Source organism: Ochotona princeps, chromosome 18, assembly GCF_030435755.1.
Source record: "Ochotona princeps isolate mOchPri1 chromosome 18, mOchPri1.hap1, whole genome shotgun sequence".
NCBI classification, from domain to species: Eukaryota; Metazoa; Chordata; class Mammalia; order Lagomorpha; family Ochotonidae; genus Ochotona; species Ochotona princeps.
Window position 1 is genome coordinate 32,629,811 of NC_080849.1, and position 17,525 is coordinate 32,647,335.

The 17,525-nt window shown below is 47.0% G+C and overlaps 1 protein-coding gene across 5 annotated transcripts in view; it reads right to left on the bottom strand.

The window, feature by feature from the left end:
• Positions 1-17,525, bottom strand: part of RNF125 (ring finger protein 125) — a 93,852-nt gene that overhangs the window by 39,182 nt on the left and 37,145 nt on the right. Inside the window, exon 1 of one of the 5 annotated variants that reach the window (XM_004579568.3) lies at positions 578-1,317. The exons of the other annotated variants lie outside the window; for them this stretch is intronic. Within the exon in view, the coding sequence (XP_004579625.1) occupies positions 578-741 (164 nt within the window). The 5' untranslated portion in view covers positions 742-1,317. Of the gene's footprint in view, positions 1-577; positions 1,318-17,525 lie in introns of those variants that run through there. 5 annotated transcript variants of the gene reach the window in all.

A 17,525-nucleotide genomic window follows, 5' to 3' on the forward strand; every position in this document is an offset into this window, starting at 1 on the left:
CACCTGGACGTGAGGATCTTTGCGGGCCCGGGTGTCTGCGGCGGGAAAAGGGATGCGGGTGGTGGGAGGAAGCCCAATTTGCACAGATTCTTGTTTGCTCAAGAGACAAGTCTCCGTAGGTGTGGAGCACGTGCGCAGCTCCAGCACAACAAAACCGGCCGGGGCTCCCGGGGGAGGCAGCACAGCTCGAGGGACAGATAGTAGCGGATGTGTGTGTGCCTGACCGGAGCCCACTGCTTTCTTGCCCGACTCGCCTCCCTGCCGCACCCGGGAGGGTGCCAGTTCTCCAGGCAAGGCCCTGGCTTTCGGTGGGATCCACATCCCTGGAGTTCCGCACCTGCGCTTACGGAGCAATGTAGCTCCAGCAGGCTGCCTGCTCGCTGGTTTGCGTTTTCTTTTCCGAAACCCCGTCATGTTTCTACTGAGCAAGTTTCCCGTGACCCGCACCCGAGGGGTCCTAGATTCTCTTTGAAGCAGCTTCCCAAAGTGCTAGTTTCTTTTGCAAGCCCTCGGCTCTCAACATCTTCCCCGCCCCCGCAAGGACTGTGCGCGCACACCCAGATCCCCCGGGACTCACACGTGGCCACAGCGAGTCCGGACAGGCTGGTGCAACACCTCAAGGCACACGGAGCAGTCGAAAGAAGTGAGGGGCAGCTCCGGGTCCCCCTTGCGCTCCAGGGCCCGTGGGGTGGCAGAGGAAGGAGCAGACTTGCCAGTTTCGCTGCTCAGCACGGAGCCCATCGCTGCGCCTCTCGCCCCGGCAGCTGCCAAGAGCACAGTGCCTGCAGGCGGTTGTTTGTTGTCCTGCCGTGGAGGAAGGAAGTCCCGGCCCAGTTGTGACCGCCGCCTCCCAGCACGCACAGTTAGCACGGCTCAGAAGCAACCTCTGCTGTTTCGCCCAACCTCAGTCTAGAGCAGGCTGAGTGCGCGGCCCCGCTTCTGCAACGATTGTTCAGGAGCTGCTTGGCGTGGCGAGTGGAGGCGGAGGCAGCAGCCGCGCGGTGCACGCTGCAAGGTCTCGCAAGCCTGGGAGAATTGAAACCTGAAACCTCAGCTGCGCAGCAGCGGACCTGGACTGGCAGGGAACCTTCCAGGCGATCACACACAGCCTCCTCCTGCCTGGGCTTGCTCTCTGGGCAGTCCGAGAATACCTGATTGGCGGTCGGTCATATCAGCTCTCTGAGTTGTAACCCTAATAAGCTGCAAAGATGACCTGTGTCCAGTGGAGCCCTCCCAAGGCTCTGTTAATTGTTGCTTAGGTCATCTGATCAGAATATCCTGCCATTAATGGAGAATAGTGAAAAGGGTTCCGGAGAAACTAATTCAAATCTGGACTCTACTGCATGCTAGACTCTGGGATGGAGGAGGGTTTTCTGTAAGCCAAGAGAATCCCAGTTTTTTTTTTTTTTTTTTTTAAGATTTATTTATTTTTATTACAAAGTCAGATATACAGACAGGAGAAGAGACAGAGGGAAGATCTTCTGATGATTCACTCCCCAGGTGACCACAATGGCTGGTGCTGCGCCGATCCGATGCCGGGAACCAGGAACCTCTTCCGGGTCTCCCACGCGGGTGCAGGGTCCCAAGACTTTGGGCCGTCCTCGACTGCTTTCCCAGACCACAAGCAGGGAGCTGGATGGGAAGTGAAGCTGCCGGGATTAGAACCGGTGCCCATATGGGATCCCGGGGCTTTCAAGGCGAGGAATGTAACTGCTAGGCCACGTTGCCGGGCCCGAGAATCCCAGTTTTTACAGGATGTATTTTATATTTTATAAAATCGTTTGAAATAATTACAGATTCTTTTGTAATAAGGGGTAATGCATCATATAATAGACATAAATATATAATTAAGAAATATGCTTAAAATGCATAAGATGATAATGCATATGATTCATGATAATCCCATAAACTTCATCCACCTTCCTCCAGATTACTTTAAAGGAGAAAATCAGCAAATTAATCAATGAGCAAATAAATGTCAGGTGATAAGAGCTGGGAAGGAGATAAAACAGAGGACAGGGCAAGGTGAGAAGGGCTAAGGCTTTCTGCAGGAAGTGACATCTGATCAGCACCATGAATAATGAAAAGCAGTCAGCCCTTGGGAGACTGAGGAGAGGTGTGGCCAGCCCTGGGAGCCACGGTGAAGCAGGCACTGGGAGCAGAAAGCAGCAGCAAGTGCGGCCAGGTCTTTATTCCCTTTCTAAGAAGCAAAACACTCAGTCAGTCCTGCTTGTCCTTCACCGCCTGCCCTACATCCTCCAACAAGCCAGATCTCCCCATCAGATTCCCTGCCTTTTCTGTCTCCATGTTATCCAGTTCACTGTGGGTTCTTAACCTACCATTGCGCCTCCATCTGTCCCCAGGCAGCATCATCCGTGTCACTGCGGACCTTCATGTGGCTAACTCTAGCACATTCTTTCCAATCCTTTTCTTTTTGAGGTTTCAACTCTGTCAGTGTTGCACATTCTCTCCTCCTAGGCACACTCTGGCTTTCCATCAATCATTTGCAGAGTGAACCAGCAGATGGAAGATCTCTTTGTCTCTGTCTCTCCCTCTCTCTCTCTCTCTCTCTCTGTAGTTCTATCTTTTAAATAGATAAATCTTAATAGGTTTAAATATTTCTTTAAGATATTTATTTACTTGAAGAACAGAGTCATAAACATTGATCACTGGGTCAAGCGTGGTGGCCTAGCAGTGAAAGTCCTCACCTTAAACACGCCAGGACCCCATATGGGCACCGGTTCTAATCCCGGCAGCTCCACACACTTCCCATCCAGCTCCCTGCTTGTGGCCTGGGAAAGCAGTCGAGGACGGCCCAAAGCCTTGGGACCCTGCACCCATGTGGGAGACCCGGAAAGAAGTCCCTGGTTCCCGGCACCGGATTGGCGCAGCACCAACGGTTGCGGTCACTTGGGGAGTGAATCATCAGATGGAAGATCTTCCTCTCTGTCTCTCCTCCTGTCTGTACATCTGCCTTTCAATAAAAATAAATAAATCTTTTTTAAAAATCTAGAAGGTGGCATTTTGGCTGCTTTCAGTATAAAGAAAGATTAGATGCTTTAAGGAATCAATGTATTTACACTGGTTGGATATGACACAGTGTATACATGTAACAAAACACAGAGCATCCTACAAATATGCATGTTTTTAATGTATCAAAAAGTTTTCGAAATAAAATTTTAAATTCTACAACAAGGGAAAGAAAAAAAAGCATAATATTAAACAAACCAGGGAAGGAAAATGAGACTTGGGAAAACGGAGGCATGTGATGCAGCAAGATTCTTAGACTTTCTGAATGTAGGTGACAAGATCCGGCCTGACCCAGTCTTTGCTGGTGTGGGCGTCTGGGGAATGAACTATCCAATAGAAGCTTCCTCTCTGTCTCCCTGACTATCCCTCTCTGTGTTTCTCTGCATCTCAAGTAAATAAAAGTAACAATTGAAAAGTTTTGAAAAGGAAAGATATTTCTATAGTTGCCTTTAGAAAAAGCTTCTAAAATATATTAACTGAAAAAGTAACACTGTATCTTTTATATTATCACATCTATATCTACTGGTTCTGTATATGCACACACATGTATGTATATTTACATGTTTTTTGATAAATAATATATACACTGGTGTATACATAAAATATGCATCAATGTTTTTTAAAAGATACACAAGAAATGAATAACTGGGGTTGTCTCTCAGGAATGGAGTTGCTTGTTAGCAAATTAGAGTGGAAAAAGAAAGGCTTTTATTATATGACCTGCACATTTTGCAGTTTGTATTGTGTATATGCTCTGCCAAGGCAACTATAAATAAGTAAAAATTAATTATTTTAACGCACATACAGCCTTTAATTCAACAATACCACTCCTTTGGCCAATGTGTGGATTGTCATGTGTACTAGAAGACATAAGCAGAAATACTGCTTTTTAAAAATATTTACTAATGAGCCTGATGTGATGGCTCAATTAGCTAATCTTCCACCTGCAAGTACCACATCCCATATGGGCGCCAGTTCATATCCTGGCTGCTCTACTTCCCATCCAGTTTCCTATTTGTGGCCTAGGACAACAGTAGAGGACAACCCAAAGCCTTGGGACCCTGTACCAGCGTGGAGACCAGAGGAAGCTCCTGGCTCCTGGCTTTGGATTGGCTCAGCTCTTGGGGCGTGAACCAGCAAATAGAAGCGCTTTTTCACTCTCTCTCTCCTCTCTGTAAATCTGCTTTACCAACAAAAATAAATAAATCTTAAATTTTTAAAATTTGAAAGCCTAAGTTATGAAAAGAAAAGAAGAGAGAGAGAGAGATCCTCTATCCGCTGGCTGTCTCCTCAGTAGGCTTTAGGCAGAGTGGGGCCAAGCTGAAGCCAGGAACCAGGGGCTTCATCGTGGTCTCTCATGTAGGTGCAGATGTCCAAGTGCTCGGCTTACTCTTCACCACCTTCCCAGGCACATTAATTGCAAACTGGGTCAGAAGTGCAGCGGTCAGGATGTCTGGAGTGTAGACACCAGTTCAACCTGTCATAGCACTGGCCCCCACAGGAATATCTGAAGAATTATGTATAATGCCTCAAATTTATAACCAACAAGCTTTTTATTCAGAGAAATAATGAATAGTATACAGCTTATACACTAAGGAAGGTAATATAATAGTTGAAAATAATAAACAAAATTTCATAGAGGGCTCAGCATGATAGCCTAGTGACTAAATCCTAATCTTGCATGCCTGGGATCCCATACAGGCACAAATTCATGTCCTGGCTGCTCCACTTCTCATCCTGCTCCCTGCCTGTGGCCTGGGAAAATCGTGGAGGACAACTCAAAGCCTTGGAATTCTGTACCCACATGGGAGACCCAGAGGAAGCTCCTGGCTCCTGGCTCCCAGCTTTGATTGGGTCAGCTCCGGCTGTTGTGGCTACTTAAGGAGTAAACCAGTGGACAGAAGATGTTTCTCTTTGTCTCTCCTCTCTGTAAATCTGCCTTTCCAATAAAAATAAATAAATTTTTAAAAAAGTTTTCTAGAACCAAATGTTCCACTGTTCTGTATGAATTAACTCACTTATTCCTCATAATAATCTTCTGAAATAGGTAAATATCACTAGAGTCCTGATTTTCCATAGAAACAGAGAAATAGCTTAAAAACAATAACCTCCCTCGGGCCAATGTTTTGCTTACAGGTGAAGATACAGGTGTCCCAAACAGGAGAACCTGGGTTGGAGTCCAGACTCTACTCCCAGTTCAGCTTCCTGCTCGTGCACACCCTGATTTCCTTCATTCCATGCTCATTCAGTGTGAGCCTACTTTGGACCAAGTAGTTCACTAGACATTGACAACACAATGAAGAACAAGCACCTATGGTGTAGGCAGCAATCGTGTCTGGTCACCAAGCAACTCTTCGTCTTTTTCTGTAATAAGGAATCGTCTTTTCTTGTTTGGAGTATTTAACAGATATCTTTTTATGTATGACTGTAGATCACATCTGATGTTCAGTGCCATAGAAATGTGTGTGTGTTTCCCACACATGTGGTGCGGCTGCCTCTCAGTACTCTTCTCTCCATCATGGCCCTGCCCTGGCGTGAGTGAGAGTTCCCGTCCCTGGGATCTGCAGCTTCCTTCTGGCTGCCCTTCCCAAGCACAGCTGACACACTTCCTTTTATCTCCTGCAGCATCTCACCAATACTTCCTTCCTTTTTATTTAACTTATTCAGAGTGAGTTCTGATGCCTGCAACCTAATTGACATATTTATCTTGTCCTCAAGGTTTCTATGGCCTCATAGGTAAAATGGATAGGAAGATAGCACTTACATTTATAATTCAGTATGATGAAAATCGATGATAGAGTGGTGGTGCAAATTTAGCCCTAGGGATGTACTGAAGGGGAGAGGAGAAATAAAGGAGTCTCCAGATAGAGGGGCCTGGAATGAAAGAAAGCATTACAGGTCGAGGAGGGCTGGTCAATACAGACAAGAAAGCAAGAAGCGGTAGCTGTTTGGAAAACCAGCAAGCAATTTCTGGCTGCTGAACTTTGAAGCACAAAGAGGGAAGTGGGAAGAAAAGAAACTAAAGAGATCACAAAAACTTATTTGACAGGCTGAATATGGTCAGCTTGTTTCTGTGGCTTTGCAGAGGTCAGTTAAGAGTTAAGGTAGGAAAGTGACATAGCCATACAGGCAAATTTGACAAGTCACTCTGTTTGTGTCAAGGGTTCTCGGAGTTTATGTTGCATCACAACCACCTGAGGCCGTTACTAAAAATGGCTCGACTCCACAATCTTTCATCTTAGTGGTAACCAGGGTGAGCCATGCATGCAAGCTGCATTTTTAACACCAAGCCTGGCTGGTTCTGATTCAGGGATCAATGGACCATTCTCTGAGAAACGCAGTTCTGCATAATGGTCTGCAGTAGACTCTCCAGGCTGCTTTAACAGCAGCACAGCTGTCAGGTGCCAGGAGAGAGTTACTCACAATCTATCCACAATGATGACACTAGACCGTTTAGACATCCTCATTCTCAAACAGATTATTTCTGACTTTACAGGACCAACACTTTAAAGAGTGCCTGTTCCACAAACATTATTAGCTTTATTGTTTATTATTTTTTATTAGGTTCCTAATTTTGATTAGAACCAGCGCCGATATGGGATCCCAGGCGCGTTCAAGGCGAGGATTTTAGCCACTAGGCCACCGCACCAGGTCCGAGGGAAATCATTTGTGAAGATTCACATAGAGGCTGCAGTGTACCATGTGGGTTTCCCCTCCTGACCAAGGCATTCTGCCAGCTGCCAGCTGCCAGGAGGGATGTCTCCTAATGGCTCATAGTCAAGTCCCACTCTAGCTATTTTCCTGCTACCCTCTGGGGAAACCTGGACCTGACATGACCCACAGGAGTGTCATATGAGGAGCGGCACAAAGGCCTCAATGAAGCAGAAGTCTGGAACAGCATCTCTGTTCCAGCTCTTCCCACCAGATGGTCTATTTCCAGGAACGTATGACCTATGGGCCAATAGGATGATGACCTGCTGTGTGGTAACTCTGTCATGCAGGCATACATGACCTTCTCATAGAGGGTGTTGTGCCATGTAAGGTGTTATAATTGCTGCATGGTGTCATTCTGTATCTCTTTGCAACTAGCAGCAGAGGTTGATACTGCAACATTTCAGTGAAATATATACCAAACAATACATCATCACTGGCTATAGTTTATTAAATGCACAATATCCAAGGGTATAGAAAAGATCACATGAAGAGAATTAAGTTAAATCTGTAAATCCTTCTTCAAGGCACTGGGTGATTGGATCCAGCATGAAAATAATACAGCAGAACTGTTTCTCAGTTGATAAAGAGACAGCTAATGAATTGTGTTAGTTGGTTTTCTTCTTCTAATAAAATTGGCTTCTAATAAAATTGGCTTCCCTTTCAATGTATTAAGCCAGCTACTTCCAATGTTGCTGTAGTAAACACTTCATGATCAACTTCGTAATCAGAGGCACTATAATACAATCTGCTCAATTGGAAGCTATATATATATATGTGTGTATGTGTATATGTATATATATATTTTTTTACATAGGAGCTGGAATAAGGATCATTCTAATTAAAGAAAAATAAAGCTCTAAAAAGTTGACTTTCTCTTTAAACCGTAGAATTGCTGACCATGATACGTAAACTGACAAGCAAAAGGTTTTATGGCAATGCTACTTGTTTTTTCCAGAGAATCATGTGACTGTCATCACCAATGCAGAATGAATCATCAAAAAGCCAAAAATAGGAGTTATAAACAGTGATCTTCAGAGTAGCAGCAAAACAAAGGGCAGGCAGACTTTAAAAAGGATGTTTTTATGTTAGGGCAACATAAAATTAATAGTGGAGGTTAATTCTCCTCTAAACACAATATTTGCAGGAATGAAAATGGAACAAAAATTTTACAGTGAGGGGTGGCTAGCAGGTGTCACGTTTAACATGCCCCCCAGGACACTGATCTCCTGGCCCAGGGTACCTGGTTTCAGTCCCAGTTTCATTGCAGATCTGGCTTCTTGCTGTCGTTCATACCTGGGAGACAGTGGGGAGACTCCAGGAGCTGAACGGCTTCCCAGCCAGGCCAGGACCTGCGCTGGCCTCAGTTGGGAGCATTTGAGGACTGAACCAACGGATGAGCATGGAAGAGCTCCCTCTGCTTCTCTTCCTCTCTGCTTTTCAAATAAAAAAGACACTTATAAATTTATAATATTCAAATAGAATCATATTGCTCCTGGCACATACAAGAACTAACTTGGAAATACATCTTTTCAGTCATTTTTCTATCTTATGTCTGTGTTGTTAAAGTGAATGTGGAGGCCCCAGCGTAGTAGCCTAGTGGCTAAATCTCCCCTTGCATGTGCCGCATCCCATATGGGTGCCAGTTCATATCTTGGCTTCTCTGTTTCCCATACAGCATCCTGTTTGTGTCCTGGGACAATAGTAGAGGACAGCCCAAAGCCCTGGGACCCTGCACCAGCGTGGGAGACCCAGAGGAAGCTTCTGGCTCCTGGCTTTGGATTGGCTCAGCTCGTGGGGAGTGAACCAGTGCATGGAAGATCTTTTTCTCTGTCTCTCCTTCTCTCTGTAAATCTGCCTTTCCAATAGAAGTAAATAAATCTTAAAAAAAGAAAAGTGAATATGGAAGAACAGGCATTGTGGCACAGCAGTTTTAACCTCCCTCCACTTGCAACACTGGTATCTCAGAGCAGCAGGTTGAGTCCTGACTACTCCACTTTAGATCCATCTTCCTGCTAATGTATCTGAAAAACGGTGGATTATGGCCCAAGTACTTGGGGCCTTGCCTAAATGTGGAAGCCCTGAATGGAGTTTCTGACCTTTGGAACCTGGTTCCATTCTGGCCCAGACTGTTGTGGCCATCTGGGGAGTGAACCTGTGGACAGAAATCTCTCTTTGTCTCTGCCATTCCCTCTCTCTCTCCTCTCTGTGTCACTCTTTCAGAGGAGTAAGTCAATAAATAAATCTTTTTTAAAAGTGCATCTAGAACAACAAGGTGATTCTAAGCCAACAGCTGCAGAGGTAAGAGAATAGCGGTTTCCATCCTTTCAGGCGCTGGAGAGCCCTCTGTCAGCAAGTACAGTGGAAAAATCAATGCCAGATGGCTCTCAAGGAGAGCCACTAATGGTTCTGCTATTGTCAAATCCCCTGCAGGGAAAACTCTTTCACAGCTAATCAATACAGCATCGCAGCCCTGCAGACTCTGCGTCTCAGGATAGACGGTCCTCCCGCTTAGCAAAGCACCTGACTGGGCCTCATTCCACAGGCCCAAGCATCTCTCAGGGCGCCAGTGATTTATGGCTTGGTGCACACAAAGCAGCAGAAAAACCTCCCCACCCTTCCACTTTTTATTTGCTGTTCAAAAAGTTTTTTAACCAATGGAAGGAAATTCATAAATAGCATCAAATACTACTACGGGTGCTAAGCATATTACATGGATTGACTCATTTATCCTTAACCGGAGGACTGGTTTTGTCATCCCCATTTGCAAGTAAATTGCTGGCGCAAGGCCATGCAGCTTATCAGTTGTGTAGCTGGAGCCGACACACTTGTCTGTGTGTCACTAAAGTTACAGGAACTGCTCTGCCGGATTTTCTGTGGTGAAAAACAAAATCTATAAGAATCACTTCATGAGTAATCTCGTAATGTTGGTTTCATTTTCTCGTATTCCCTGCTGTTCCCGTGAATGTTGCCAGGAACTTCCTTTCCTTTCATTGTCCCCACCCACTCTGTCCTTTCTGTTCAGCAGGAGTCACCACTTTCCTAGAAGCGGCCTTGAGCCCATCCACCAAGGCCCAACCCCCAGCCACTGTTTATTAGTTCAAGACTGGCTACTTGACCCAAGCTGAGCTAAGTCTGTTCTGTTAGGATTTCGAAACTTGGGCAGAGAGATTTCAAAAGATAGGGACCTCGGGGAGGAGACAGAGAGGGAGGGAAAAGAAACCCATTTATTGGCTGTCACGTGGAAATACGGATTCTTTGTAGGAGGCTGAAGAACAAAGACAGCCTTTGGGTAATGTGAAAAAAAGTCAAATTACCACAGACAATGCAGTGAATGTTTTTTGTTTTGTTTGTTTTTAAAAGATTTATTTATTTTTATTGGAAAGGCAGATACACAGAGAGGAGGAAAGACAGAGAGGAAGATCTTCCATCCGATGGTTCACTCCCCAAGTGGCCACAACAGCTGGAGCTGAGCCAATCCGAAGCCAGGAGCCAGGAGCTCTTCCGGGTCTCTCACGCGGGTGCAGGGTCCCAAGGCTTTGGGTGGTCCTGGACTATCTTTCCCCGGCCACAAGCAGGGAGCTGGATGGGAAGCAGGGCTCCTGGGATTAGAACCGGGGCCCAAATGGGATTATGGCACTTCAAAGGTGAGGACTTTAACCACTATGCTATCGCGCCAGGCCGAATGCAGTGAATGTTTCAGGCTTATTCCTGAGGCCCACCTGTGACTCTGTCCTTGGAGTCTGTGAAATGCCCCAATTTGCTGAAAGTTTCTTTTTATGCTTAAGATGAAGTTTGCTCTTGCTACTTACAACCCTAGAATCCAATCTAACACTTTTAAAAATAAATGTCCGTAGGGATATCCCTAACTGAATGCCTGGTGAACACATGCAGGAGAAGCTGCTCTTCATGGCTGAGAGTGAAAACAACTCAAACGACATCGACTTTCTTCAACACTAAGGGGCCCCGGGATTCAGGTAGCAGGGAGTCCCAGCTAAACATAACCAGGGCCTCGGACATCATTTCTCTGTTTTTGTTTTTTTTTTCAATTCTTTCAACCTATTTTATTTTATTTATTTATCTAAGAGCTAGAGAATTAGGTTGAACAAGCCACAGAGACAGAGTGAGACAGAGAAAAAGAGAGAGAGAAAGGAGATTGACTGCTCTTACCTGCAAGGTTGCTCTCCAGATTTCAGCAACAACCATGACTGGGCCAAGTTGAAGTCAGGAGTAAAGAACTTCATCCAGGTTTTTAGGGTGGGAAAGACTCAAGTGCTAGATATTGTCGCTTCTTCCTGCAGTGTGCAGAGCTGGGATTCAAACCTAGGCCACCTGGCATGGGATGTGGCTGTCTAACTGCTGTGCTAAACAAATATCCTCTTGCCGTTGCACTGGATTCTCTGCTCCATTCCTACCTCCTTAGGCAATGGTGAGGTAATTGCTGCCTATGGTGCAAAAAAACTTCCTAACGTTTCCCCAACTTTGTGTGTGTGTGTAAAGATTTATCTTGTTTGAAAGGCGGAATTATGGGTGGAGAGGGAAAAGAGAATCTTCTACCATCAGGGTCACTCCTCACATGGCTACATTAGCCAGGAAAGGCCAGGCTGAAGCCATGAACCAGGAGCTTCATTCAGGTTTCCCACATGGATGCAGCGGCCCAAGTCTTTGGTAAAAAGACTGCAATCTTTGGACTGTGTAGAGAAGCTGCTGTTCCGTTGCGACCTTGAGCTGATTGCTGCCTGCTTCCTCTGAGACAGCCCATGAGCTAAGGATGAGCCAGGGAGTTCCTAGACTTGCTATTCCTCTGAGCTGCAGTCAAGCTGAGCCCAGCCCAAACTTAATCTGTCTGCATCTGATTATTAGAACAACTTGATCTTTTCCTTGGCCCTGAGTTTGCCACAGTGGTGCTGGATCGAGTTGGCTGGTTGAGTAGGTATTGTCCAAGTGTTTGAAAGGGTAGAGTTGGAAGCCAAAGATCTCTGGCAGAACAGAAAGCTTCAGCTTGGATCCCAGATTTGGCACTTCCCAGTTGTGTGAACCTAACCTGCTTTACCTCTCTATGCTTCATTTACTCTCTGTCACTTCCTCCCTCCAAGATGATTTATTTCCTTGAAAGGTTTACAGATGGAAAGAGATCTTCCATTCACTAGTTCACTCCCAGAAAGGCTGTAATAATTGGAGCTAGGTCAGGTCAAAGCCAGGGGCCTAAAACTTTATCCGGGTCTCCTTTGAGTCCTGTGTCGAATGGCGGGGCCAAGCACTTGGATCATCTTCCGCTGCCTTTGCAAGCACATTAGTAGGGAGGTGGATGGTAAGCGGAGCAGCCTGTATGGGATGCTGGCATTGCAGGTGGTGGCAGTGTTGCTTTACCTCATTGCATCAGAGTGCCAGCCCCTGTCTGTGTTTCATGCTCTTCATCTCTGAAACAAGATTGGTAATGGCACCCATCACTTAGGGAGATGAGAATTACATGAAATCATTAATGTAAAACACTTTAAGAGTGCCTGTTCTACAAACATTATTAGCTTTATTGTTTATTATTTTTGATTAGGTTCCTGGAAATAGACCATCTGGTGGGAAGAGCTGGAACAGAGATGCTGTTCCAGACTTCTGCTTCATTGAGGCCTTTGTGCCGCTCCTCATATGACACTCCTGTGGGTCATGTCAGGTCCAGCTTTCCCCAGAGGGTAGCAGGAAAATAGCTAGAGTGGGACTTGACTATGAGCCATTAGGAGACATCCCTCCTGGCAGCTGGCAGCTGGCAGAATGCCTTGGTCAGGAGGGGAAACCCACATGGTACACTGCAGCCTCTATGTGAATCTTCACAAATGATTTCCCTCGGACCTGGTGCGGTGGCCTAGTGGCTAAAATCCTCGCCTTGAACGCGCCTGGGATCCCATATCGGCACTGGTTCTAATCCTGGCAGCCCCACTTCCCATCCAGCTTCCTGCTTGTGGGCCTGGGAAAGCAATTGAGGACAGCCCAAAACCTTGGGATCCTGCATCAGCATAGGAGACTTGGAAGAAGTTCCTGGCTCCTGGCTTCAGATTGGCACAGCTGCAGTGGTTATGGTTACTTGGGGAGTGAATCATTAGACAGAAGATCTTCCTCTCTGTCTCTCTTCCTCTCTGTATATCTGACTTTCCAATAAAGGAAAGAAAAATGATTCTGCTTATGTGAAATACAGTCAACCAAGTCAAACCCAAGGCCCATCATCCCCTTGTGGCATTAGAACCAAGATCAGCAGTGTGGACATGCTGTGATTGAGCAGTTTCAGCTCCTCAGGGAGCCTAGGTCAGATGGTAAATCATCTGCCAACATCGCAGTATTTAAAAAACAAGCTCATTGGTTAACAAAATGGAAAATGTGACCCTGGGAAACAGCACACAGTGTTCACTCTTCCAAAACACATGTCATTTCCTGTCAGACAGGAATAGCCAAACTCTGTGCCATGCAGGGGGTGAGGACCTTGAGGAAACACACTACCAATGTCTTTTTCCCACTTCTTCCTCAGCCATATCTGGGGTCAGTGTCAGCAGAGTCCTCTCCTATCTATTAAGCAACCGACTTCCTGATGATAGATGTTCCAGGTCATGGGCATCATCATGGGCAGATTACACTGTCATAACATGTCTAAAGTGAAGGCACTGCCCCAAAACCCTGAGCAAATTTCCCTTCTTAGTCTGAACTGAATCATATCTCTTCTTGGCATAAGGATAGTTTGAATACCTTAGGGCTGAATTCTGAAGTAGCAATTAGGAAACAGACTGGGATTATTGATTTGAGGCATATTCCTACAGATGTCACAAGTTTTTTTTTTAACTATTTGGTTCAACCAATGGAAAATGAAGTAGTAGATGTTTGGGATCCAAAAGTAATTCAACTGGACTGACTGGTTTTACAGGCAAGATAGATAAAGCAGTGATGAATTTGGAAGCTTTTGTGATTTCTGGCTATGCCGAAGCGTCTATAAGTATACTTGCTCCCAATGAATTGTTTGAGAAAGATAACCAATTTTCAAATGCAGTTTAGTTAAAGGCTTAACAGGGTATTATATCAGCTGGGAGAGGGGAAAATTAGCAAATTAATTTATGTTTATTAATATTTCCATTGTAATGTCTCTGATAGTAACCACTGATCTTTCCATGTTAATAAACATGATTATTAAAATACAGTTATTATACTGGTTACTCAAAACCATGTCAATTCCATAATGTTGCAAATTGCTGTTGATGTTATATTGGAACTCTTAATTGACTGGGATGATATTCTGCCAGCTCTAACTTCGGACCAGAAATAGTCTCCCCAAGAAACTGTTCAACCCATCTGGACAATAAGTAGCTGGACTCTATGCTTGGTATATGTTTGCAAGGAAAGAATCTTGATTGAATTTGAACTGTAATACTGCAACAAGGTGGAGGAATCCACCAGGGGGGAAGGGCATGGGGAGGGGTGGGGGGATTCCCAGAGCCTATGAAACATAATGCAAAATAATTAATAAAAAAAAAAAGAAAAAAATACAGTTATTGGCCGGTGGCTTTCTTCTGCCTTGTGGAGATGGAGCCATCCGCAGCTTTGTTCTCTTCTATGAGCTCTGGGATCTGGTGGCTCACTCCGGGACCTATTGGAGCAGACCTGGGGACTCATGCACATGTTTCAGTCCCAAAGGTGGGTGGGCACGGGGAGAAGGCCCATGCTGATGCGCTGTGCTGGTGGGCCAGGCCTGAGGCTTCACACATGTGCTTGCATACAGGCAGGCAGAGGAGTAAGGTCTCAGCGTGGCATGTATGCCAGAGGACTGGGTCAGGGAACGAGTTTATGAACTTGGGTTCCTGGTAGAGGGGCAGAGCTCCAGGTTAGCATGCCAACCCACTGGAAGACTGGACTTGGGAAGACGAGGCTGGGAAACTCATTTGCTCGTGAGCACAGGGACTCTGGATTGCTCCAGAAAGAGGGTATGGAGACGTGGGAGGGAGGATCACTGAGAGAATATGTTGAGGTGAAGAATGACTTCTGGGAAACTTCCACCAACAAGGCCATTGTACTTGCAGGTAAATGAGGAGCTGAGACCCAGGGATTTGGAGGAGGGAAGCTGGAAGACCTTTATGGGTCAGACTGATACACTTGCCCACGTGGAAGACCGAACCTGGGTTAGTTAGCATCAACTACCGCTGACCACCACTCATGGCACACACTAAAGCTATGGCTGGAGGCCTATATGTCAGGGTTAGATCACAGTACCCATCAGCGAGTGTCAGAATAGGGGATGGATTACATTAGGCTGAGCCATGACACTAACCAGTACGTGAGAGAACCAGTCTGGGGGAAGAATAGAGACAGGCTGGGCCACAACATCCACAGGCACACCCAAAAAGGGCAGACTATGTTACATGAGGGCCTAGCACCTTCTGGCACATGTGAGATCTGGGTCTGATAGTGGGCTGGTGGGAGAACTTGGGAAATTTCCTGGTGGGCTGTAGCTTCCACTACTGCTCCACTTGTCGGCAGGTATGTGGGTTGGTGTTGGGGCTGGGGGTAGAACTGGGCAGGGTCAAGCCAAACCTTAGTATACTGGCCTGTCCAGGAGCCAGGATGGAGTGCAGCCATCTGGGATAGACCATCACACCTATTGGTCTACCTGAAAGCTTGGAATGGGGACAGACTGGGCAGATCTAGGCCGCTGCATCCACCAGCAAGAGTTGGAACTGGAGGTGGGCTGTGCCAGGTCAGGCTCCAGAATCCCAAGTCAAAGGCCCAAACAGAGAATGGGCTATGCGGGGCTGGGTCAGAGCAACCACTGGCACCCACAAAATCTGTGGCTGGGAACAGGCCTGGTTGGGGAGCTAAGGAAACACCCCAGCTAGGCTGCAGCTCCCACTGGTGAGTGTGAGAGCCAGAACAGGGGTGGCAATCTGGGCTAGACATGGCTGCAGTATACCTCGGGGCATGGGTGTGGACTGGGTCTGGGGTGTGCCAGACAGGACTAGGCTCCAGCACCCACTGTTGCTCACAAGAGCCACAGTGATTGTGGTACTGGCTGGGCTAGGTGTCAGCACTCTCTGAACCATGCTGAGTGCTGGGGCTGGAGCTGGATCAGGTGTGGCTGGGCTGTAGCATTGAGTAGTAAAAGCCAGAATAGGTGTGCTGGTTAGGCAAGGCTGCTACACCTGCCAGGACAGGAGATGGGCCAAGTCAGGTTGTAGCCAAGGACCCACTGGTATGTGGGAGGAGACCTGATAGAGGAACTTGGGGATTTCCTCTGTCAGGACACAGTCCCTGCAGGTGAGCACAAAACCAAGACAAGGAACAGCCCAGACCAAGCCAGATTATAGTACCTGGTGGCATGCGTGCAGCTTAGGTCTTGGGGTGGGCCAGACTGGGCAAATTCATAACACTCACTGGCAGATGTGAGAACCAGGATGGGTGCAGGACAGGCAAGGTAGGACTGCAACACCAGCCAGTTCACCTTAGGGCCAGGATTGGGTGCTGCTTGGGCTGGGCTAGGCCATCCATCAGCATGAGCTGGAACTGGGGATAGGCAGGCTGAGCCAGGCTGCAGCACCCGCTGGTGAATGCTGATATGAGTTAAGTCGTGCCAGACGGGGCCATAACACCCACCGGCACACATAAGACACTGGGGGTGGGGGTCCTTCCCTGCTGGGCCACTGTTCCCACTGGTGAGCATGACAGCTGGGACCAGGGACAGATCAGGCTAGGCAGGGCCACAACACCTGTTGACCTGCATGTGATCAGGGTTAGGGGGAGAGATGGCTGGGCTAAGTAACCAAATCCACTGGTCCATGCATGAGCCAGAGAAAGTACAGGCTGGTCAGAGTCTATAATAGCATCAGCTGGCAAGTGCTGGGAATGGGGGCAAGTCCTGTCAAGCTAGACTGCAGAACCACCTGGAAAGTGCAAGATCCAGGGATGGGAGTGGGCTTAGTAGGGAAAGTGTGGGCACCTCTCTGATGGGCTGCAGCTCCCACCAGTGAACCTCAGAACCAGGGCTGGGGGTAGATTTGGCTGGACAGGCAGTAGCACCTGCCGGCATAAATGTGGGCTAGGTAGTGGGGTTGGTTAGGCTGAACTAGGCTGAAACACTCATAGATACATATATAATAACAAAATGGGATGTGGAGCAGACTGGACCAGTCTGATGCACATACCAGTACGTGCAGGAATCGGAGCTTGGCGTCAGGCCTGGTGGGGTTATTGTGAGTCACTTCAGTTAGCCTGCAGTTCTCACTAGTGTGTTAGAACTGGATGTGTGTTTGGCAGGGTTGGGTTGTGCTGTAGCATCTGTTGGTTTCCGTAAGAGATGGGGCTGGAGACAGAAATGATTCAGCAACTGCAACCACCAATAATATGTGTGCAGGCTAATGTGGGTGGGTGATGGACTAAGCTGGACCCTATACTGGCTAGCACACGCAGGAGTCAGATCTAGAGTCACCTCTGGTGAGGTCTCTTTGGGGATCACCCCACCCTTACAACTAGACTGCTGGACTCTAACCACAGGGAAAATTGCAGTATCTGTGGTCTGGCTGTGGAGTTGCATGTGTCAGAAGTGGGCCTCCTCATTTGTTGAAAACAGTGTAGTGGGTGGCATGCCCAGATGCACATGGGGCATATGGCAGTTCATTGGGGCTTACAGAAGACACACACAACCAAATCTGTGCCAGGCCAAAGCCAGGACCAGTGTGGATGTCTGGGGCCCAAGTACTCCAGCAACTTTTCACTGCCTTCCAACGCACATTAGCAGGAAGTTTAATCAAAAGTGCAGTAGT